Source organism: Motacilla alba, chromosome 28, assembly GCF_015832195.1.
Source record: "Motacilla alba alba isolate MOTALB_02 chromosome 28, Motacilla_alba_V1.0_pri, whole genome shotgun sequence".
Classification (NCBI taxonomy): domain Eukaryota; kingdom Metazoa; phylum Chordata; class Aves; order Passeriformes; family Motacillidae; genus Motacilla; species Motacilla alba.
The window spans coordinates 889,856-912,836 of record NC_052043.1 but is presented as its reverse complement, the minus strand read 5'-3'; the positions used below and the strand labels follow the sequence as shown (position 1 = coordinate 912,836).

Sequence of the window (22,981 nt, the reverse complement as noted above, 5' to 3'; positions counted from 1 at the left end):
GGACCTGAGGGGGACAGGACTGAGAATTGGGACCTGAGGGGGACAGGGATGGGGACAGGGAGACAAGGATTGGGACCTGAGGGGGACAGGACTGAGAATTGGGACCTGAGGGGGGACAGGATTGGGAATTGGGACCTGAGGGGGGACAGGATTGGGAATTGGGACCTGAGGGGGGACAGAGATGGGGACAAGGAGACAAGGATTGGGACCTGAGGGGGACAGGACTGAGAATTGGGACCTGAGAGGGGACAGGATTGGGAATTGGGACCTGAGGGGGGACAGAGATGGGGACAAGGAGACAAGAATTGGGACCTGAGGGGGCACAGGGATTGGAATTGGGACCCGAGGGGGAAGAAGATTGGGAATTGGGACCTGAGGGGGAACAGGACTGGGGACCTGAGGATGAACAGGGCTATGGGGGGCTGGGGACTCTGGGAGGGTGACAGGGCTGGGGTGTTCAGGACTCTGGGAGGGTGACAGGGCTGTTGGTGACAAGGCTGTCGGGGCTATGGGTGGGACAAACGCCGATCCTGCCCCATCCACTGTCCCCAGCTCACCCCCCAGCCTGGGGATGTGGCTCCGGGCCCTGGGGCCATCCTGGTACTCCAAACTCCTTCTGGACTTTGGGGAGGTGGTGGGTGGCCAGGACAGGGCCACCGGGAGAGTCACTGGGGCCACATGGGCGGAACGTGACCCACCAGACTTGGGCTCCAAACTTGGGCTGAGCCTGGCTAAGCTGGAGCAAACGCTGTGCAGCCGGCCTGGGAGCTGCACTGGGGTTTAACCCGCTTTCAACCCAAACCGGCTTCTCTGCAAGGTCATGGGAAGGAAAGCAGGGGCACAGCGGGCAGTGCCCGGCGAGAGCAAAGCCCAAAGCACAGCCCTGAGTGACTCGGGGAGAAACTCCTCATTGCCAGGGCTTGGGGGAGCTGAGTGCGGAGGGGAAATCCCGCTGCAGGGAGCTCCTGACGCTGCAGGGAGCTCCTGATGCTGCAGGGAGCTCCTGACGGCGGTGTCGGGGTGCTGGGAGTGCTCCCTGTCACACTGTGAGCGCGGCCTTGCTCCTGCCAGGCTGTGCCACGTCCCTGTGCCATGTCCCTGCTGTGCCACATCCCTGTGCCACGTCCCTGTTGTGTCACATCCCTGTGCCACGTCCCTCTGTGCCACATCCTTGTGCCACGTCCCTGTTGTGTCACATCCCTGCAGTGCCACGTCCCTGCTGTGCCATGTCCTGGCCTTGCCATATCCCATCCATGCTGCATCCTGACTGTGCCACATCCACTCTGTGCCACATTCTGGCCTTGCTGTATCCCAGCTGTGCCGTGTCCCAGCTGTGCCCTGTTCCAGGCCGTGCCGTGTCCCATCTGTGCTGTGTCCCAGGCTGTGTCCTGTCCCAGCTGTGCCGTGTCCCAGCTGTGCCCATGTTCCAGCTGTGCCGTGTCCCATCTGTGCCGTGTCCCAGCTGTGCCGTGTCCCGGCTGTGCCGTGTCCCAGCTGTGCCATGTTTCAGGCTGTGCCACATCCTGGCCGTGCCGTACCCCAGCTCTGCCACATCCCAGCAGTTTCAGGGCTCTGTCCCGTGCCACGGCGGTGTCACCCGAGGGCAGATCCATGTCTCAGTGCCACTGGCGATGCCGCTGCGTGTCCAGCCTTCATCCAGGTGTTCCTGGCTCTCGGTGCCACCGGGCTGTCCCCGGGGTCGATCGCGGTGTCACCGGGAGGGGCAGTGCCAGGTGCCGCTGCCCAGGTGAGCGCACAGCCCCGTTCGGGGTGGGGTCCGCCTGATGCCGGGGGTCGCAGCCCTTCCTCGGCTGCGAGTGTCCCGCGTCCCAGAGGAGGGGGAGCAGGAGCTGTGCGTGGGAATGACCCCGTGAACCCGCAGCCCACGCGGGGATGTTCACTGCGTGCATCCTCAGGTTTGCAGCTCCCAGGGACGGGAGACGGGAGGCTCCTTGTCCGTGTGCTTGAGACGCCCCAGCCCCGGCTGCGTCCCGGCTCCGGAGCTGCCCGGGGCTCCGTTCAGCCTGCTTTGCTCACACCGGGGCTGCTCCGGGGCACCGGGAGCCGCGGCTGTTCCGCGGGGGCTGCGGATGCAGGTTTGGGGGGAATCAGGGGCGTTCTGGGCTCCGTGAGGCTCCGTGGGTGCCGCCGGGGGTCCATGGATGCAACCGGGGCTCTGTGCAGGTCCATGGGTCCCGCTCCCGGGTCCGTGGGTCCCGCTCCCGGGTCCGCGGGTCCCGCTCCCGGGTCCGTGGGTCCCGCTCCGGGGTCCGTGGGTCCCTCTCCGGGGTCCGTGGGTCCCGCTCCCGGGTCCGTGGGTCCCGCTCCGGGGTCCGTGAGTCCCGCTCCGGGGTCCGCGGGTGCCGGCAGCCCCCGGTGATCCCGGTGCCGGTATCCCTCACCCCCCCGCCGCCCCATCCCCGCCGCCCGAGCGGGGCCGGTCCCGCCCCGTTCCGGTGACGGCGCGGGCGGGCCGGAAGCGCGGGGGGGTGTGCGGCGGCCCCGCTCCCGTCCCGGCGCTCCTGTCCCGGTGCTCCCGTCCCGGCCCGCTCCCAGCCCGGCACCGCCATGCGCAAGTTCTTCCAGGAGATCAAGGCCGACCTGAAGTTCAAGACGGCGGGGCCCGGGCAGAAGCTCTCGGAGCCGTCCCGGTACGGGCTGGGGGGACCCTCCGGTAACGCCACCCGCGGTAACGGCACCCCCGGGCACGCTCCGCGGCCGGTACCCCCCCGCGGCCCGGACCCGGTACCTGCCCGGGGCACGAGGGGCACACGGGGCCGGGAGCGGCGACACCGCGGGGCCCGAGCGCCGCTTCCCGCGGGGCCGCGTCCCCGCCGTGCCACCGGCGGGTGGGCGCGGCGCGAGCGGTCACCGAGCCGGTGTCCCCCGTGCCAGGGCCCCCCGGGAGAAGCCGAAAGCCGAGGTGGCCCCCAAGCCCCGTCAGGCCCCGACGGATGAGGCGCAGAGGGCGGCGGCCGCGGCGCTGGCCCGGCTGGAGGTGAAGCCCAAGGGAAAGGCTCCGTCCGCCTCGCAGGAAACCATCAGGAACCAGGGTAGGAGCGGGCCGGGGCGAGCGCGGCTCCGGGCCCGGCTGCAGAACCCCCCGGTACCGCTCTCGAGCGTGTTTTTGGGGCGGCTGTGGGGGAAATGGGGTCATGGGCAGCCCGGGGCTGGGACGCCACACCTGGGCAGGTGTTTGTTCCCAGGGCAGCGCTGAGCTGTCCAAAAGGCTCTGGAATGTGCTGAGCCTCCGCTCCAGCTGGGGTTTGTGTGTCCTAGTGAGAAAAGAGCTGATGGCTGAGGCAGCTGCCAGCGAGAAGGGGCTCTCCACGGAGGAAAAGGTGAGGGAGATGCTGCCAGTCCCTGCTCAGCACCCCGTGGGGCTGCTCTGCTTATCCTGAGGGTATTATTTATAAACAGAGCACCCCGAAAACCTCCCCGTGCTCAGTTTGGTTTTATCTCCTTCAGGAGCAGGAGCTGCCCCAGGAAGGGGCAGCTGCTCCCTCTGTCTCAGGGGTTTATTTCATCTGTCCCTTGACTGGTACTGTTGTGAGGAAAGACCAGAAGGAAAAGCAGCTCCGAGAAGCCATCGAGGCAGTGAGTGCTTCCCTTCAAACTCCTTCCCTTCCCTCTTCAAACTCCTTTTGTGCCGTGGGGTTGGCCCCCTCGCCAACTCTCCACCTCCTTCGTGTAGAATCTCCCCCAGGACAATTTCACTTTACCTGTGATTTAAATAGCCTCTAGCCCAGCAAATGGGGAACAGTTGAGCTGAGCTGGGGTCAGCTCCTCCCTGAGCAGCTTCTCTCCCTCTGCCCAGTATTTCTCCGTGGATCCGGTGGCTGCTTCCATCATGGAGATCCACACCTTCAACAAGGACCGGGAGAAGGTCCGGGTGTGCGTGGAGACCATGGCCAAGTGAGTGTCACCGAGGGCACGGGCAGCTCATCCCTTCCCTGCTGGGTTTTCTTGCCCTGCTTCTAGCAAAGTCTTTTTTTTTGGAAGAAAATTGAACTCTAACCACCCAGTTTGTCAGTTGACCTGATGTCAGCATCCTGGAGGAGTTGGTCCCACTAATCCAAGAGGTTTGGGAGCTGCTGTTTTTTTTGTTTGGCCCCAGAACATCGATGTATTTCATTTTCCTGGGTTTCTCAGCTTTTTTTCTCTGTCAGGTCTCTGTTTTCTCTCTGACCTCAGAGTGTCCTGCTTTGATCCAGGCAGTGCATTCCTCTTCCTGCAGGTACTTGGATAACATCTATCTCCATCCAGAGGAGGAGAAATACCGGAAAATCAAACTGCAGAACAAGGTGTTTCAGGTGAGCTCAGGCTCCACAGCTGTTCAGCCTTGGAAAGCCCTTGCTTGGAGCAAACTCCATCTAAATTCTGTCCTTTTCTTCCAGGAAAGGATAAGCTGCTTGGAAGGGACACACAAATTTTTCCAGGCTGTCGGGTTCGAGACAAAAACACTGCCTGTTCCAGGACAAGGCAAGAACTCGTGGTGTTAGTGTGGAGTCTGGGGGGTGCTGGGGGCAGCTCTGGCTGCTGACAGCTCCACAGAGGTCATTCCTCCAAGGCTGGAACAAAAACATCCTGTGAGCCCGCACATTCCTTGTGCAGACGTGACATTTCCCCAGAGATCCTTGTCCCCGCGTCACTGCCCCGAAGACCAAGAGCCTCACGCCCCACCCTTGCGCTTGCAGACACCACGGAGGAGTTCTACGTGCTGAAGGAGGAGGTGCTGAGCAGGCTGGAGGATCTGAAGGAGCACAAGGAGCAGCTGCTGAGCTCGGAGCCCGTGCGGGCGCAGCTGCACCGGCAGCTCGCGCTCTTCCAGCCGTCGCCCGCGGCCGCGCGCTTCGAGCTGCCCCACGACTTCTTCAGCCTCACTGCCGAGGAGCTGCGCAGGGAGCAGCGGCTGCGGTGAGGGCCGGGGGGACGGCAGGGCTGGGGGGACGGCAGGCAGCAGCTGGTGGCTCTCCTCGGGGCCTACAAGGGTCTGCCCCCGCAGGACAGAGGCGGTGGAGAAGGCGGCGATGCTGAGGACCAGAGCCATGCGCGAGAAGGACGAGCAGAGGGAGATGAGGAAGTACAACTACACGCTGCTGCGGGTGCGCTTCCCCGATGGATACATCCTCCAGGGTAAGAGGGGCTCCTCACCCTCCCTTCGGGCACCTCCGGAAGCTTCGGAGGGTCCCTGGAGTGGAAGGAGCTGGATCACAGGAGGTGCTGAGCTCAGCTGGTGGAATAAAGCACCCCAGAACCACAGCGGGGTAACGTTCCTCCGTGAACTCTTCCATCTCCAAACCCTCCCCGTGCTCAGGGTTGGGATTTTAAGCCAGGATTGGGCAGAGAGGGAAGAATCTCAAGGCATCATTAATTAAAGTCTGCTCTTCCCAGGCCTCTGGAAACAAGCTGGACTCATTAGATCGGGGTGTGACAGCAGCCAGCGTGAGGCTGCCTGCGTGATGTCAGGCTGTACAACAGCATAAATCCTCTCCACATTTTCCAGTAGAACTCTGGAAATCATTTCAGGCTTTCCCAGCTCTTTGTTACAGGCTGGCAGGGGCTCCCAACAATTGACTATTTTTCTTTGGGGATTCTGCTTTTATAGTTTTCAGTTAAATCAGGCTGGCTGTGTGGCAGGGAAGTCGCTGATCAAGTCAGCATCAGTAGGTGAAGCCCCATGGAACCGACCACAAAAGGTTAGATTTTGGTAAATGCCAGACTCTCTCACCTTGTTTTCTCATGGCAGGGACTTTTTATGCCCGAGAATCAGTATCCGTGCTCTACAACTTTGTGAGAGAAGCACTCAGAGATGACTGGCTGCCCTTTGAGCTCCTGGGACCTGGAGGTCTCAAACTGACTGATGAGAACTTGGCCTTCAATGAATGTGGGTTGGTGAGTGAAAAAAAAATAATGTTGGTACCTTCCAGAGCATCTTGAGGCTGTCAGAGCCTTCTGCTGCTCAGAGCTGGGGGAGAAGTTTGTGTTCTTTCAGAGCCCCAGGTCGTGCTCTGTCCCCTCATTTTAAGCACAAACAAAGCAGTAATGCTTGGGGGCTTCGAGGCGTGGAGGGAAGTGCAGGGTGCTCCTCCTGGAGCACAGAGCTGTCAGGGGCTGGGAGGGAGGGAATGAAAAGCCCAAAGCAGCATCCCCTAAAAGGAGCTGCTTGCAGAATCCAGCCTTGTCCTTCTCACTTTGAGCAGTCCCAGCTCTGTGAACGCTCTCAGGGCGTTCTGCACTCGAGGGGAGCAGAGCAGCTCTGGGAGTGCCCAAGGCTGGGATGCAGCAAGCTGGGACAGAGGGAGGTGCCCGTGCCCCAGGCAGGGGTGGGACTGGGTGGGAGTTGGCATTCCTGGCAGCCCACAGCCTCCCGTGTGTGCCCAGGTGCCCTCGGCCCTGCTGAGCCTGGCCTGGGACGCCGCGGTCATGGCAGACGTGGAGGCGGCGGCGGAGGAGCAGCGCAGCCCCCTCAGGCCCGAGCTGCTGGCCAGGGCCCAGCCCCTGTCGTGAAATAAAGGGCAGTGCCTCCCGTGCTGCTGCCTTCGGACTCGTCCCTCCTTCTCCCCGGCCTGCTGGAGCCCCGCGAGCTCAGAGGTGGCTTTGGGGCAGCTCTGCAGAGGGGCTGGCCCTGCTGTCCCCTCCCAGCTCCAGGCTCGCAGGTGGCCTCGGCAGCGGCTCCTCCCAGGAGATTTCAACACCAAACTGGAGCAGGGACTGCCCCAGGTGTTCCCAAGGCAGTGGTGGAGCAGGGATTAGGGGCTGGTAGGCTGGATTACCAACCTGAGCCTGGGTAGGGGCTGGGTTTAGAGCTCAGCTTCCCGTGCTGCTTCTGTGTGCACTGTAACTCCTACCGGAGAGAAGCTATTTGGATAAAGTTACACTTAGTCTGATTAAATGGAATTATTTAAAGACTCAGTTCTGATCCCAGTTGCTTGAGTTGCATTGTTGTTGTAGGTTTGAGATGCCAAACCAGTCTGTGCTGGGGCTGGCACTGGTGTTACTGGGGCAGCATCACCCCCCTTGTCCCTTCAGAGACCAGAGGGTGACAGCAGGGAACGCCAGCAGTGACAGACTGACTGCTCCTGCTGCCCAGGGGGAGATAATGAACCTGAAATTCCAGACAATCTTTGAAAGAATTCCCAACTCACCATTTGGGTAAAAGCCCCAGCAAGTTTGTTCTGCTGTCACCAAGCCTGATGCCAGCTCAGCCCTTTCACACCTCAAGCAGGGTTTTTCTGTGGGACAGAGCTCAGCTCTGATGCAGACGAGAGACTGAGAATCTGGCCCTGACCTGTCCAGCCTGTCCCAAAATAAGAGAAACAGTGCATTTTTCCTTTTCCAAAGGTTAAGCCCTGCTGCTGTTCTCTGGAGCAAGTAAGACCACAAACAGGATGGTACAAGAGCATAAATTCATATATAATTATACATCATTTATACCCAAGGCCACGCTGTACAACATTATGAACAGTCATTCCCCAGTGGCATCACAATAAGCTTATTCCAAAATCCCTCAGCTGCTTTTAGAGATAACTTAGATACCTTCCATTACAAAGAAGTATCAAAATTTCAATAATGCTTTATTAAGGACAGATTAATATGCAGTATTTAAAAAAAAAAAAGCTAAAAAAGCTAAAGCTAAAAATTTAAGCTTCCGTCTGGTCTGAAGCAGAACAAAGTGCTGTCTTCTCTTTACAAGAAATGTGGAATACTTTCAAGTATCTTGGTCAAAGATACACGAGGTTTTAAAACTTTCTAGCTCATTCTACATACATACAGAGGAGTTAGTAGCATTTAAATCTCAAATTGTATTAGATGGGCTGACCGTGCTGCTGTCCTGGTGAGCAGCTCTTGTGCCACTGGATTCTGAAGCTGTGGAACCTGCAAAGGAGAGAATGTGTTTGGTTTGGTTTGTTTTTCTAAACATCCTCATTAATCCAGTAAAATTTGACTACTTGATGTTTTATCTGTCTTAGCTTCCTGCATCTGTTGTGAGTCTCCTTTTCAACACTATTTAAAAACTGGTTTTAATACTGGCTTCGTATTTAATGTCACCAATCCGGAATAAAAAAAAAAAAATCACTTCAACCATAAAAAGGATTTTCATAATCTTTTCAGTGCTTTAGAGTCGGGCAGAGCCAAACAAACAGAGCTGCGTGTGTGTCAGCAGAGCCTGAGGGAGGGAAGCTGCTCCGTGGCATCCTCAGAACAAGAGGGGACAAACCTGAGGCGAGGTTTTCATCTCCGAGCCTGGTAATAAGCAAAAGCAGCTTAAGATTAAAGCCAGGCTTCTTGTCAAGCAGTCCCAGTGTCTGTTTTGGGAGGCGAGAGGAGCTCAGAGAGGAAGGAGAGCCCAGATAATGCCTGGAATGGGTCAAACACTCCAGAATTTCTGTGCACGAGTCCTTATCTACCAGAGGAGCTGCCCAGCACAAAGCACTTTCCTTAGAGCAGGTTAGAGAGCTCTATTGTGAGCAGGAAGAAAGAGCCCAGAGCTCTGGAAAGCACAGCACGTGCTCGGAGGCAGCTCATTGCTCTGTGTGATCACGTCCAAAAGCTCCTGGAGATGAAAGGAGCTGCTCCACATCCTCATCCCAGCGTGGCCTGGAAGGACAGGCAGCAGCAGAGGGGCTTTGAAGGCGTTTTCCAAGGGATAACTGGGACACAAACACAAGCAAGGCTCAGATCCTGGAGCAGAGCAGCAGCCGGGCTGCTCCCTGATGTGGCTTCCTTCAGACACTGTGCACCTTTGAGGAGGCACCAGAGGGGTGATAACCCAGCCCCTGGCAGGCCTGGAGGGCTCTGCTGGCCCAGGGAGCAGCAATATCTGGAATAATCACCAGAGGATGTGCTGGCACTGCCCGGGGCTCACCCGTGCCCCAGGAACAAGCAGGTGGCACTGGAAGCCAAGGGCTGCCCACGAGGGCTTTGTGCCACGGGGGCAAAAGGGGAGGAGGAGGGCAGAAGAGGCAAGAGCAGCTTAGAAAAGGCCAGAAATAGCAAAAAAGCATCTTTTAAAAAAGGGTGAGAAGCAGGAGCATCTGGAATAAGAGATCTCTAGAGAGGAAAGCTCAAGGAGTGGTGGCAAGGGCAGAAAGCCCCGGGTTGAGCTCACACAGGTGCTGCTCCCCTGGGGGAGTGTCTGCCAAGGGCCTGGTACCCATCTCCCTCCCCACCTTTTCCTGGCTGTACATCCACAATCATGCAGTCATCATCTTCCTCATCTTCCTCGGTGTCTGCCTGGAATCCATCCATCTCTGCAGCCTGGGGGGAAAGAGCAGGTACCAGGTGTGAGGCTGGCACAGGCAGAGGGCAGGTGGGCACCTCTGGAGGGAAGGAAACCTGCAATTCCCAGCTCCACGAGCCGAGACCTGTGACAAAAGGCCTCCTCTGCAGTGGCACACACAGTGGGAAAGAGGCCAAGCTCCCGCTCCAGGATCCTTCCCTCTTACACAACGTGCTGAGCAGCCCCCGCAGCTCAGGCTCCATGGAAATCTGACTCTGGCTGCATTTTCGGAAGGGAAACCTCTCCCCCCTCTGTTTATTATTTTCGTGGAATCACAGACTCGTAAAGGTCAGAGAGTCCAACTGTTCCCCAGCACTGCCAAGGCCACCACTGGCCCTGTCCCCAAGTGCCACATCCCCATGGCTTTTAAATCCCTGCAGGGGTGGGGACTCCAGCCGTGCCCAGGGCAGCTGTGCCAGGGCTGGGCAGTTCTTTGGGTGAATAAAGTTCCCTAAATCTCCAACCTGACCCCCTCTGGTGCCCTGTGAGGCTGTTCCCTCGTGTCCTGCTGTCCCCTGGCAGCAGCCTGGCTGTCCCATCCTGGCTGTCTCCTCCTGGCAGCAGCCTGGCTGTCCCCTCCTGGCTGTCCCCTCCTGACTGTCCCCTCGTGGCAGGAGTTGTGCAGAGCCAGGAGGGCCCCCCTGAGCCTCCTTTGCCCCTTTGGATGTCCCCTCCCTTCTGGAGATGGAGAATTACTGTTGCTTGTCAAGTTTGGACCTGGTTGTCTCCTGACTCCTCCTCCTCTTTGCCAATCAGTTTTCCCTCAGGGAGTGGTGCCAGTTCTTCCCTTGCTGCCCCAGGGTTGCTGCTGGGAAAGGCCCAAATTCCCCATTTTGAGTGCAGAACACAGAACCCCAGGAGAGACACAAACCAGAGTTGCCCAGCTGTGAGGGTCTGTTGAGTTTTGTTTTTTTCCCTTCAGCTGGAACTGGAATGAAAATTCTGGTCCCCATCCCCTAAAAACTCTTCCAAGCCAAGAAATTTTCAATTTACATCTTTCAGTAAAGTCCCAGTTCTCGAATGAAATCCCTCCTACACATGGGCAGGTACTGCCCACTTCAGCACCAAGTTTTTCTCTCCACAGCTTATGTAAGAGCACCTTGACTCACACGAGCCCCGGGGTGAGCTTCCCAGCAGAGCAACACGTGCCAGAGTGGCAGTGTGACACCCGTGCCCTCCCAGGCTGTCCCCATGGCTCCCCACAGGTGGGGTGGGACCTCAAACACCTGAGCAGGGCTGATTGAGACATCAGCAACGAAAGGTTTCTGGGGCTGTGACACCTCTGCTCCGAGCTGCTCCTCCCAGCACAGCTCCGAGAAGCTTTGAAGCATTCAGGCTGGTGATGTAATTCTCCTAAAAGCCTTTGTTTTGCTATTTCTGCTCCCTTATAAGCTGAATTTCCAGTGGGTGCCAAGCAGAGACTTTTATCTCTGCCTTTATTTAGTGTACAAGAAAAAAACCCAAGCAGATGGAGTTTGGGGGCTGAACAGCTTCTCACAAGTCTCTGATCTCTATCAATACCTGAATGCTGAGCTTTTGCAGTAGAAAAGCCAAAAAAGCCAAGAATAAATTGGGAAGGCAAAGCATGAAAAGCATCAAAAGCCTCATCTGTGGTCCCTGGGAGGGGGTGGAAGGAGATCAGCTTTAAGGTCCCTCCCCAAGCCAAACCATTCTGGGGCTCTTTCCCAACCTGGTGCACAGGGAAGGAGGAATAAATGCACTGGCAGGGATTTCAAACCCTGCCCTGCCTGGGGGATTGGAAGGCAAAGGTTGATGACCCCAAGTTCCAGCACCTAAAGCCTCACCAGAGCACCCCAAGCTTTGTGGGGACCCGGCTGTGGCTCCTCCAGGGCCTGAAGGGGCCAAGAGGAAACACAGAGAGAGACTTTGGACAAGGGATGGAGGGACAGGACACGGGGAATGGCTCCCGCTGCCAGAGGGCAGGGATGGGTGGGATACTGGGAAGGAATTCCTCCCTGGGATGGTGGGGAGGGGCTGGGATGGAATTCCCAGAGCAGCTGGGGCTGTCCCTGGATCCCTGGCAGTGCCCAAGGCCAGGCTGGAGCACCTGGGACAGTGGAAGGTGTCCCTGCCATGGCAGGGGTGGCACTGGGTGGGATTTAAGGTCCCTTCCAAGCCAAACCATTCTGGAATTCCACGATCCCATTTTTCAGTCGTGATTGGGCTCCAGCACTACCTGTGGTTGCCCTGAAAAGCAGAAGCAACAACAGGAAAACCACAACACAGCTCCCAGGCAGTAACCACTGCAATTCCATCTCATTTTGTCCCTATGAATTATTGTATTTTTAAAGCAGCTCTTGAAATTCAGCTTTATGTGTGTCAGGATGAGCTGGAGCCTTTGCAGAGTGCTCTGGGCTGAGTTGCAGCACTTGGGAACCACATTTAATCCGTTCACATGCAAGTGCTGCAAGTCATCAGCTCGGGCTGTACATCTGGCAGCCACAGGCACACATAAAACCTGCACACAAATTACACACAGCTGTAAAAGCAAGGCCAAGCAGACTCTCAAACTATTCACAGCTTGGATGCAATCACTGCCAAATAGCAGAGAATGGAAGAACAGCAGGAGAGCAACGTTTCCAATGGAACAGAGAGTCCGAGCTGCAGACACACAAAAGAAACCCTCTTAGTCCCATCATTTCCCTTCTCTCCCCATAAAAAGGTGTGCAGGACAGTGGCTGGAAGTAACAAGTAACAAACACCCCCAGCACTCCTTACTGGGGCACAGCACCCCGCCAGGAACTCACCTGCTCAGCGCCCCGAGGCCTCTTCATGAACTTGGTGATGGACATGCTTCCCACGGCCTTCCTCTTGGCCGCCAGGGGGGTGGGCTGGGGGACAGCCACTCCCGGCACGCTGCCCCCCTCCTCCTTGCCCGTGCAGGGCACCTGGGTGACGTAGTTCCACTGGCAGGGCACGGGGAGCTGCTCCTGGCCGAAGCTGCGCAGCACCTCGGCGTGCACGTACCAGCACATGCGGAACTCGGGCCTCTTCTCGTACACCGAGCTCTCCGAAATGATCCTCTTGAGCCTGGCCTTGGAGGGCACCCCGCTGTCCTCCCCACCTGGGGGCTCCGGGGGGCTCCCGGAGCTGCCCTCGGGCACGTGGCTGAAGCGTCCCTGGCGGCAGCACTCCTGGAACTCCTGGATGATCACCCTGCTCCCGTGCACGTTCCCGTGCAGCAGCGGCAGCAGCTGGCCCAGGACTGCGGGGGGAAAGCGGCACAGAATGGGTTAAAGGTTGGGAAAGATGGGGGGTGGAAATCAGCATGGGTTCTCCAGAGGGGGAAAACACCACAAAATCCCAGAATCCCAGAATGATGAGGTTGGAAGAGACCTCTAAGATCATCGAGTCCATCCTGTGCCCTAACACCTCGACTAGGCTGCAGCACCAAGTGCCACGGCCAGTCCTTTTTTAAACAATCCAGAGATGGTGATTCCAGCACCTCCCTGGGAAGACAGTTCCAGTACTTTAATATTCTTTCCGTGAAAAATTTGTCCCTAATATCCAACCTACACCTTTCCCTGAGGTAGCTGAGACTGTGTCCTCTCGTCCTGTCAGTGCTGCCCGGTGGAGGGACCCCACCTGTGCACAGCCTCCCTTCAGGGCTTGCAGAGAGCCATCAGGTCACCTCTAAGCCTCCTCTTCTCCAGGCTGAACAGCCCCAGCTCCTTCAAACGTTCCTCAAATTGGAACCAGAATGAGTTTTAGAGATGGGATTGCCCACGGAAGCTGCTGGGGGTGCCCCATGCCTGGAAGGCTCCAAGGTGAGGTTGGACGGGGCTTGGAGGGAGTGGAAGGTGTCCCTGGCCATGGCAGAAACTGGATGGTCTTTAAGGTGTCTCCCAACCCAAATCACTCTGGGATTCCATGATTTTAACAGCAGATTTGATGTAGGAAACTCACCCCAATAATAACAACAGCCTGGAGTGAAACCCCCACCCCCTGCTCGGCCTTTATGTGAGTTATTCACAGCCTTGTGTTAATCAGGACTGGAAGCCAACACAGAAACCAAACCCTTTCCCCCAAACAATAAACAGGCTCAAGCCCATCCTGAATCTGAGCTTGCTCAAGTCTGGTTGGTTTTAGTTCCTAAATTGCCCAGAGCAAGACTTTTTGGAGAGGCACTGCCAGAAAACTCCTTTCCAAGAGCTCTCAGAGATTCCTGGGATTCCAGGCTTGTCAGAAACAGGTCATTGTGAATGCAGCGCTCACTAATCCCCCTGCTCCCTCCACAGCAGAGCACAACAGTGTGGCAGCACTGTTCAGCCCTCCAGGTCTTACTTTGCTGATCTTTTGCTCTTTTTTTGCCACATTTCTGTGTCTGCTGCTCTTCCTCTGGCACAGGTGGATCCAGGACACAGGCTGTGAACTGCTGGAGCACCTTCAGGTCCGGGTTGGTGCCGTTGTCCTTTGCTGCCCTTTCCCAGACACAGCCAATCTTCACAGGCTGCAGGACATGGAACCTCTTCCCCTTGGCTATCAGCTCATCCCACTCCTTTGCTTTCAGTTTCTGACGAACCTTCTGGTTCTCCGGGTCACACTCCTGCAGCCACAGGGGACAAAGGACTCCTTACACCCACATCAGGAAAAAAAAAAAGAGCTTTTTAAACGCAGCTTTGCCTGGTGTTCCCTGGGCCACGCAGGGCTCCTGAAGCGTGCAGGCACAGCACCACGTGCTCTCCTCCCCTGCCAATACTGACAGGACACAGCTGACTGGAAACAGAGATGGAAACTCGGGGACACCCAGCTCCCTTACCTCTGTCACACCTTCATCTTCAGATAGGTACCCATGGGGTACAAAAAACCCATCGTCCTCATCTTCATCCTCTCCCTCCTCTTCATCATCCTACAAAGGAATGGGTTAGGAGTTAACGCTGCCACGTGCAAGAGGCTCCTGGTTTTATTCAGCGTGCAGGACCCTCACCTCTTCACTATGGGAGAGGCTTTCCCCCGGCTCCTCCTCTTCCCACTCTTCATCACTGTCCACTTCATAGTCCAGCAGTTTCTGCAAGAAATGCCAACATTTCTGTCCACCACTGCAGAGCACAGCACCAAACCCAGCCTGGGGTGTCAAAGGGAACAAAATGGCTCAGAAATGCCAGGGAAGCAGAGGCCAAGCACATTCCCTTCTAGAGCACGAGGAATGTGGGGCTTACAGTGTCCTTGGACCATGGATTCCTGGCACGGATCAGGGAGGTTCTCTTGTTCCAGGTGCCCCAGTAGGCAGGGCGGTGGTTCTCACTGAACTGCAGGAGCTTCATCCTGCCAAACTTCTCCCTCTCAGGAACAGCATCTGGCTGGCAGCAATCCACCACCACCACGTCACTGGGAACACAGGGGAAGGTGGCTCAGCCCCACAGAGCAGCTCCAGCCTTCCCTCCTCTCCAATCCTCAATCCTCAAACCCTCTCTGCAGCTCGTTTCACAAAGCAGAAGCGAAGCAAGCCCCCACGTGCAGACTGACCTGTTGACACTGTCACTGCTGTCACTGACCAAAGTGGGCCCCGTTTTCCGTGGTTTACGACATTTTAGATCCTTCAAGAAAGAATCTTCACCATTCTGGGCGTGCAGGAGCTTATCCAGCTGTTCCAGGTCGTCTGGATCCAGGGCAACACGGCTGAGGGGGGCCAAGACCATGTTCTCCTTAATTTCAAAAGGAGCAAACTTCCCACAGGAGCCAGCAAGGGTCTGAAACATCAAGTGAGGAACGTCAGGGTTTGGACACCGAGAAGCTGCAGCACCAGCACATGCAAGAAACACCTGCTGTGGAGGTGCTGTCTGAGGTGAAGATTTAAGATTTAGGTTAAGTGAAGATTTAGGTTAAGCCCCTCCTGTCCAAGACTCCAGATCTTCCAGGCAATGCAGGAGACAGAGCTGAGATACCAACCACAAATGTCTGCTGCAGTCTCTGCTCCGGCCCTTTTCTTAAAATCCTTTGCAATTTTGAGACCAGGGAATTAGGAAAAAACAATGTTTTGACCACCTATGAAGCTGTAAGGGGCAGCTGAGAAGGAAGTCAGGTTAGGAACAACTGTGAGAAACCAACACAGAGGCACAGCAACCCTCACCTTGGGGGCTTGTGGAGTCTTTGGTTTCTGGAAGAACCTGGTGATCTCTGCTTTCTGGGCATTGATGCGCTGCAATGAGAACCCAAAGGCACATCTGAGACAGGACAAAGCTCTGGAATTCCAGGTGAGCCCACGCATGACTCAGCTTCAACTGAGGCACAAAGCAAAGTTCAGGCAGTCACCAGCTCCTGTGACTCAACAGAAACACTCATTGTCCTCCCTCCAGGGCCACTGCCAGGGGAGAGTTCACTGGTGGCCAGTCACAAACACACACACAGAAAACACCTGAGAGGGGAAAAGCAAAGGAACCTACAGGTGTGAAAGGAACAGGTAAAACCTGCACGGAGCAGCCCCAGCAGGTCATGGGGACAGGCTGCACCCAAAGGCTCCACCAAGAGCCTTTCACCCCAGAAAGAATTTAGAGACAAGCCAGAGAAAGCATTTCTACCTTTTCTTCCTCCTTTAACCGTTTCTCCTCTTCTTTCTTTCTCTTCTCCTCAAGTTTTGCCCTTGAAAACAAAGGTCATGAGAATTGTCACCCACCAGGAAGGGTTTATTTGCACTGAGGAAGAGGTGGGAAGCCCCAGACCCCACCACGAGGATCATCTGTCAACCCAGCCAAGAACCACACTCGGTTAAGTGCAGAGAAGACTGTGTTCGTTCCTTCTAGAGCAAATATTGACCCATTTCAAGTGAATAGGCTGCCTCAAGTTTCTCCCAGTGCCAGGGGGTTTCAGGGGTTACCAAGTCACAGGAAACTTCCTCAGCAAACAGCACAGGTGAGCCAGGCCAGGAGGGGAAGCTCAGGGACAGCAGAAGGCACTGCTGGGACGGGGGCACAGAGTCCCTCAAGCACTTCAGAGCCACCCCCTGGCCTCAGGCCCGCGCTGCTGGAGCAGCAGGGCAGGGAAAGCGGGGATGGAAATCAGCCCAGGGACCCCCAGGAGCTGCACAAGCCCAGGCACTCACTCCAGAGCCTCCTGCCTCTCCTTGCGCTTCTCCTCCTTCACTCGCAGCTTCTCAGCTTTCTCCTTCTCTTCCTTTTCTTTCTTTTCCCTCCTTTCTCTCTCTTTCAACTCCTTCTCTTCCTCTTTCCTCTTCTTGGCCTCCTCCTTGGCTCGTTCCTTCGCAGCTTTTGCCTCTTCCTTCAGCCTCCCCTTCTCCTCCCTCTCTGCCTGCAGCTTCTGGAGCTTGTCCGCACGCTCCTGGTCCTGGGGCACAAAGGGGACACTCAGAGCTGCAGCTTTGTGCTCCCGAAGCCCCGGGGAAAAGCAGCTTTTGATCGCTCAAAGAGGGAGCTGGACCCACCCAGTGCTTGACCTGCAGCATCATAAAATATCCAGGGCTGGGAGGGACCCCCTCCCATCCTCCCCAGGAAAGAAGGTGGGAGCACATCCCCAGCCCCCCGGTGCCTCACCAGCAGCCAGCTGGGCCTCCTTGTGCTGCCTCTCTGAAAGCTTTAATTATTCTTTTCCCTTAGCAAAAAAAAGGTATTTTCATTTCTCTAAGCACCAAAGAAAGCTTTGTGTTTGAGTCATCTTCATTACCACTGCAGCGTTATGGAAAATGAGATGGGAATTAAAAAACCGTAATTATTCCCTTATTTAATAGGAGATTTCAGAGTCTTTCCAAAATATTTCCTCCTGAGCAAAGCTCTTCATGCTTTGGTGTCACCACAGGGCTACAGTGGTGTCACCTCCGCAAGTGAATCGGAGCTGGTTTGGCATCATAAACCCACAAGGAGCTTCTGATGGCTCCCACAATCACAGAAATCACTCTGATGGTCCTCGTGGGTCCCCCCAGCTGGGCTGTTCCATGATCTCAGGGAATAAAGGGAGTTTCCAACCCCCAGATTGTGGAGCTCGTCCCTTGTTTTCTTCCATTCTAGATCACCAGGCATCACCAGTGCCCTGAGATTGTTCAAGGGGCACTCTGGGAACAGCAGGGGGAAGATTTTATTGGAAGTGATGCCTTTTATGGTGTTTCCTCCCAAAACAACAGCAATTCCCACCGTGGCCCTGCTGACACCAGGCAGGAAAATGTCAAATTAAAGAGAAAAAGCTTTTCTGTGCTGCAGGCACCGGTGATGTCACCAGGAAAGGAGGATCTGCCTGCGCCCAGACACTCCCAACTCCTCCCTGGGTATTTTCAGTTTTCTTTTATTGATTTCACATCTCTCCTTGTCAACATCGAGGCTTCCTTGAGCAGTGTCACAACACAAATAACTGCAGCGAGCCACCAGCAGCCAAACGGTGCCAATGGCAAGGAAACAACACTGTCAGCCTGAGTCATGGAATGTGCCGGGTGCTGGTGTGAAGCTGACAGCTCACTGGTGGGTCTGGTTCATCCCCAGCATCATTTTTAGCTTCCATTCTCCCCTCTCCCTCCCATCCCTGCTATTTTTAGCACGGCTATAGAAGGGAAGAAAACAACAGATTGGAATTCTATACGGGGCACTGGGAAAAGCTGAAAAGCTTTACAGCTACAACTTAGATGAAAACACGCAAGTTTATAAACAAGCCGCTGGGAGACGCAGAATTCCCGGGCACAAACCTGCCCAGGTGCAGATCAAACAGCCCCAAAGAGCCCCTTCCCGCAGCACTGACTGCAGTGACCCTGCACTGGCACAGAAACGAGGGAGCAGAGTTTGCTGGCACAGAAATGAGGGAGCAGAGTTTGCTGAGGAGCTGCACACAAGCAAACAGAACCTGGAGCTCGAGCATTCCCAGTGGTGACATCCAGTGGTGACATCCTCTGGGAAGCCACAGCCACAGTGCCCCACTTGCCTCGGGTATTCCTAAAAACAGAACTTAAATTCTGGGGCTTCAACGTTTCCAATCTCTTCCCCAAGAGCCCCAAATGCACCCAGGGCTCCACTCGGGAGCTTTGGAAAGAGCCAAGCCCTTTAACTGCCTGCATTAAAGGTTCTTCCACGCTCCTCAGGGTGAGCAAAAATGGCAAAAGAGATGTTCCAGCTGGGCTGAGATAAAAGGCAAAGCCTTTGCTGGCTCCTCGGGGGAGGTCTGGGTGTCAGGGAAAAGCCTTACTCTTTGCAATCTCAGCTTCTCCTTCTCTGCTGAACTTCTGTGGAATTTCTGAGGTACCTGGAATCACAAAATGCAGCTTTCAGAGGAGATCCTGGTGCTGCCTTTCCAGCCTGAGTGACACCAGCTTGCTCCTGCAGGTCACATCCAGCCACCCCAAATCCCCCAGAGCAGGCAATGAGGACACACCCCAGAACATCCAAATCCCCCAGAGCAGGGAATGAGGACACACCCCAGAACATCCAAATCCCCCAGAGCAGGGAATGAGGACACACCCCAGAATATCCCATCTCCTCACTCCCATCCCAGCCTGGATCCAGGAACAAACCCCTCTGGTCCTGCAGATCACATCCAGCCACCCCAAATCCCCCAGTGCAGGCAATGAGGACACAACCTCAGAACATCCCATCTCCTGACTCCCATCCCAGCCTGGATCCACCCCAGGGATCATGAACAAACTCCTCTGGTCCTGCAGATCACATCCAGCCACCCCAAATCCCCCAGAGGAGGAATGAGGACACACCCAGGAACATCCAAATCCCCCAGAGCAGGAATAAGGACACACCTCAGTCACCCCAAATCCCCCAGAGCAGGGAATGAGGACACACCCAGGAACATCCAATCCCCCAGAGCAGGGAATCAGGACACACCCCACTCCCATCCCATCTCCCCACTCCCAGCCCAGCCTGGATCCACCCCAGGGTTCCTGCTCCCATGAACAAACCCCTCTGGTCCCCTCAGCCCTACAGGATCCTTGGCAGGGGAACAGCACCAGGGGAGCTGCTCTGCACCACAGGGGACACCTCAATATGCCAAACTCACTTCCTTCCAGCTAAACTTATGTTTGTTTGGGTTTTTTCTCATCCACCTATCTTGCAGTGATATTTAGCTGTGAGTTAATGAATACAAGGACTGTTTCCACATCTTAACACTTCCCTCTTGTCATCACGGTCCACTGGATCTTCCACCAGTAACAGCTCACTGACCCTAAACCCCAAACAGGGCACACTTCTCATTTATCTTTTATTTATGGGGGGAAGAAAAGGGTGGTTTATGCATAAGACCACGGTTCACAGACTGGTTAAAGGCCTGGTTTGTCAATATTTCAGCACACTGACTTGTTTTACTGGATCCCCCCTCCTGCTCCTGCCATTCTCAGCACCACATTTCAATTGTGATGAACAGGCTAACACAGCCCAACTGCTTCATCTTCTATATTTATCTGCCATAAAACAGGAATTCTGTCAAGTGGGGGCTTCAGCTCCTCAGAGCTGCGTCCTGCCAGGAAAACAAAGCTGCCAGGACTCCCAGCTGCACAGCTTGGGGTGCAGACCCCCACTTTGGGGAGCAGCACACGAGCACATCCAGCCCCCCCGGCAGCACTGGGTTACAGCAGGAGTGCTGTCTGTTGTTCTGCTGCACTGGAAATGCTTCATGCCTGCTCGAGTGCATCTGTTTATTTTAGAGGTGGAAGATTGGGAGTTTCCAGAGGAGGAATCGATCACTTGACTTGATAAACACAACAAAAGGGCTGGGAGAACCATCCCCGTGGTGTTTGAGCCACCTGAGCGGACGCTGCTGCCCTCGGAAGCCTCTCTGTGCAAACTGCCCCAAAAATCGGGGTGTCTGGGGACCTCCTGCTGAAGCAGAGCTGCTCAACTGAAACCCAGGTGACCAAAAACCCCCTCACGCAGAGCTTTGTCATGGAATCCCAGAATGATTTGGGTCGGGAGGGACCTCAGAGCCCATCCAGTGCCACCCCTGCCACGTTCCACTGTGCCAGGCTGCTCCAATCCCCCCTTGGGCACTGCCAGGGATGAGGCAGGAGCTGCTCTGGGCGCCCTGTGCCAGAGCTTCTCCACGGCAGCTGCAGGAATCCGGAGCTGGAAAAGCATCTGCACTGCCTGCTCTGGGGGAACAGGCTCACGGGAACGCCAGCAGCTCTGAGGAGGATGAAACAGAGCTGGGGAAAAACCACCCAAACACAGAACTGCCCCTGGATGCTGCTCCCAAAACACCAAGCCCAAGCGGGCATTTCATGAAAGAAATGTAACCACAGCAGCAGCCCGAGGCAGGGAGGATCAAACCCTTGAGCTGCAGGATTTGGAGACCCCAAAGTGCAACAATTCAGTAATTAACCCCCACCACCTTCCCATCACTCCCCTCTGCCCCCCTCACCCTGTTCCCCAGACCCCCAAACACTCCAGCGCAGCACCTGCACCCCGAAGCAGAGCAGACCGACCTTCCTGGCGGGCGTGGAGGCAGCCAGGGGGCTGCTGCTGCCCTTGCTGCGTGCCACCAGCTCGGGGGAGCTCCCGGAGCTCAGCGAGGAGTTGGTCAGTCCCGAGTCCCCCTCGTGGGACGACTCCAGGGCCTCGCTGCTGCCGTCCAGAGAGGCCACCTGGGGGCATTTCAGGGTCATGATGTCCTCCAGCAGCACCACGGGCACCTTCCCCTCAAAGAGCACATCCTTCAGTTCGCCCTGAGCGCCCTTGCAGGCCGCCATCCTGGAGCAGGGCTGGCTCCCAGCTCCTGCAGCCGTGCCACAGGGCCCCTCGGTCCCCACGGAGTCACCTGCTGGGCTGCTCCTCGAGGGGCTCGGGCAGCCCAGCTCTGTTCCTGCGGTGCCGTTGCTCACAGCAGCTGTAGAATCCGCAGCCCGCCGCTCCGTGCTGTCCCCCAGTCCGTGGCCAGAGCCCCTGGAGGGGTCAGGAACGCCCCCAGGGTCACTCGTGTCACCTGCTGGGTTCTTCTGGATAAAATGGTCCAGCGGGCCCTTCCCGTTCACGAGTTTTGGAGTCAAATTCCCGTCGGAGCCCAGCTGGCAGTCGTTCTCCACATTGTCCAGGGAGGCACCTGAGGCATCCAGGCAGGGATCCTTGCTGGCAGCAAAAGCGCTCGGGGAGCTCTTGACTTTTTTGACTTCTGAACTGACCTCGAGCTTCTCCTTTGGCACAGGATTGAGGCGCTTGAAGGGCAGCCGAGCTGCAACAACAACAACACCAGGTTAGAGACAGGAAACGCCGAGGCTTTCATTCATTCTGGAGCACAAGAGTGAGATCTGCCACTTGGAGATTATTTAATCCCAACCAAGCCAATGCGTTTCATAAACCAGCTCCGAGATGTTCTTAACGTGCTAAAACTGTGCTGGATGGGGGACACTCCCTTACCTTGGACGAGCTTCCGTGGAGGGACAGCAGCTTTGTCTCTGCACTCCATGGCTACGGGAGAAAACAACAAATCAGCACCCGTGGCCGCTCCCAGCGAGCTGTGGGCTGAGGCAGAGCCCAGCAGCGCTCCCAGGGCCGCTGGGGGAGGACAAAGGGGTCCCGCTGTCCCCCCCAAGCCAAAGGAACCCCCGACCCACGGGGGCCCGGCAGCCACACTGTGGCTGGAACGTCCCCAGGAGCCTGTGCCCGCACCCGAGGAGATGCGAGGAGGGAATTCCTGGCGGGGAGGGCGGGCAGGGCCTGGCACAGGGTGCCCAGAGCAGCCCCGGGATCCCGGCAGTGCCCAGGCCCGGCCGCAGCACCGGGGGACAGCGGGAGGCGTCCCTGCCCACGGCAGGGGTGCGACGGGCGGGCCTTTCAGATCCCTCCCCACCCAAACCGCTCCGTGCCTCCACGCGTGAGGCCGCAGGGCGGGCCCGGGCCCAGCCCCGGGGCGCGGCGGCAGCTCGGGCACCTCCTTTGTTACCCCGGGCAGGCCCCGCGCACCCCGCGGCCCAACCGCCGCCGGAAACACCTCGCGCCCCGGCCGCGCCGCATCCCCAGCACGACCCTACCTGCGGCGGCGGCGGCGGGCGCGGCTGGCGGCGGTGCCGGGCGGCGGCGGCGCCCCTGAGGCGGCCCGGCCCGCGCAGCCCCCGCCGCTCCGGGCCCGGTCCCGCCCGGCCCGTCCCGCTCGTACTTGGCGGGAGCCGGGGCGACCCCGCGTCCCGCCGCGCTGATTGGCCGAGCGCGCCCCACGTGACCCGCCCGGCCACACTCCCCGCTGCGTCTCGCCTTTCGATTGGCTGCCGCCGCCAGCGCCGCTGATTGGCGGAGGGGGCTGTCGGTCTCGCGCGGTGCGGGCGCTGATTGGGTGGATTTATAGAGGGACGGCGGGGCGCCGCTCGGTCCCTGCGCCTGGAATTGAGGCCTACCCGCTCACCGGGCGGGACCGGTGCCGCGGCGGGCCGGAGCGGCCTGTCCGCAGCAGCGGGCGGAGGGGGCGGAGCCAGCACTGCCGCCCGCCGCGCCGCTACGGGCATCGAGCCAACGCGCGAAATGGCGGCGGCGCCGGCGGCCAATCAGCGCCCGCCGCTGAGAGGCGCAGTCGCTATCGCGAGGGATGCTGGGAGTCGTAGTTTTCCATTTGTAGCGCCTGTCGCCCCATTTTCCCCCCAGGCCTATGGCGGGGGTCCCGGCCCGGTTGTCCCCGTGTTGTCGCACACGCTGTCCGCTCCCCGCGGGCGGCGCCGGGTCCCTCAGGAGAAAGACACGGCAGCGCCACAGTCATCTCCCGATTTGACCGCCCGTCCCGCGTGTCGCGACAGTACGGCTCTATCCGCCGCTCAGTCGC

At 57.4% G+C, this 22,981-nt stretch overlaps 2 protein-coding genes across 2 annotated transcripts; one reads left to right on the top strand and one right to left on the bottom strand.

Annotated features, from left to right (window-relative positions):
• The first annotated feature begins 2,460 nt into the window (after positions 1–2,460).
• UBXN6 (UBX domain protein 6) lies at positions 2,461–8,094 on the top strand. Its single transcript, XM_038163624.1, has 11 exons — positions 2,461–2,651; positions 2,896–3,053; positions 3,280–3,341; positions 3,469–3,597; positions 3,818–3,915; positions 4,238–4,313; positions 4,398–4,482; positions 4,698–4,917; positions 5,006–5,136; positions 5,750–5,895; positions 6,385–8,094. The coding sequence occupies exons 1-11, from the start codon at positions 2,569–2,571 to the stop codon at positions 6,508–6,510; spliced, it is 1,314 nt and encodes a 437-aa protein (XP_038019552.1). The 5' UTR covers positions 2,461–2,568; the 3' UTR covers positions 6,511–8,094.
• Positions 7,557–22,369, bottom strand: CHAF1A (chromatin assembly factor 1 subunit A). The gene is made up of 15 exons (XM_038163593.1): positions 22,203–22,369; positions 21,589–21,639; positions 20,661–21,403; positions 18,422–18,478; positions 16,344–16,585; positions 15,823–15,883; positions 15,375–15,443; positions 14,771–14,994; positions 14,464–14,632; positions 14,232–14,312; positions 14,064–14,153; positions 13,589–13,850; positions 12,052–12,509; positions 9,174–9,261; positions 7,557–7,878 (listed from the first exon to the last, which is right to left on the bottom strand). Exons 2-15 carry the CDS (start codon positions 21,635–21,637, stop codon positions 7,799–7,801), a joined length of 2,673 nt encoding a protein of 890 aa, XP_038019521.1. The 5' UTR covers positions 21,638–21,639; positions 22,203–22,369; the 3' UTR covers positions 7,557–7,798.
• Between the last annotated feature and the right edge of the window lie 612 nt (positions 22,370–22,981).

Bases quoted from the DNA above. Each gene is read 5' to 3' on its own strand.
- UBXN6 (XM_038163624.1), top strand. From the start codon at position 2,569: ATGCGCAAGTTCTTCCAGGAGATCAAGGCCGACCTGAAGTTCAAGACG. The intron at 4,314-4,397 runs GTGAGCTCAGGC...CTTTTCTTCCAG, and splicing joins TGCAGAACAAGGTGTTTCAG to GAAAGGATAAGCTGCTTGGA. The intron at 4,918-5,005 runs GTGAGGGCCGGG...CTGCCCCCGCAG, and splicing joins CGCAGGGAGCAGCGGCTGCG to GACAGAGGCGGTGGAGAAGG.
- CHAF1A (XM_038163593.1), bottom strand. From the start codon at position 21,637: ATGGAGTGCAGAGACAAAGCTGCTGTCCCTCCACGGAAGCTCGTCCAA. The intron at 14,633-14,770 runs GTCAGTCTGCAC...CTGTGTTCCCAG, and splicing joins AGCAGTGACAGTGTCAACAG to TGACGTGGTGGTGGTGGATT. The intron at 12,510-13,588 runs GTAAGACCTGGA...TTCCCCCCGCAG, and splicing joins AAGAGCAAAAGATCAGCAAA to TCCTGGGCCAGCTGCTGCCG.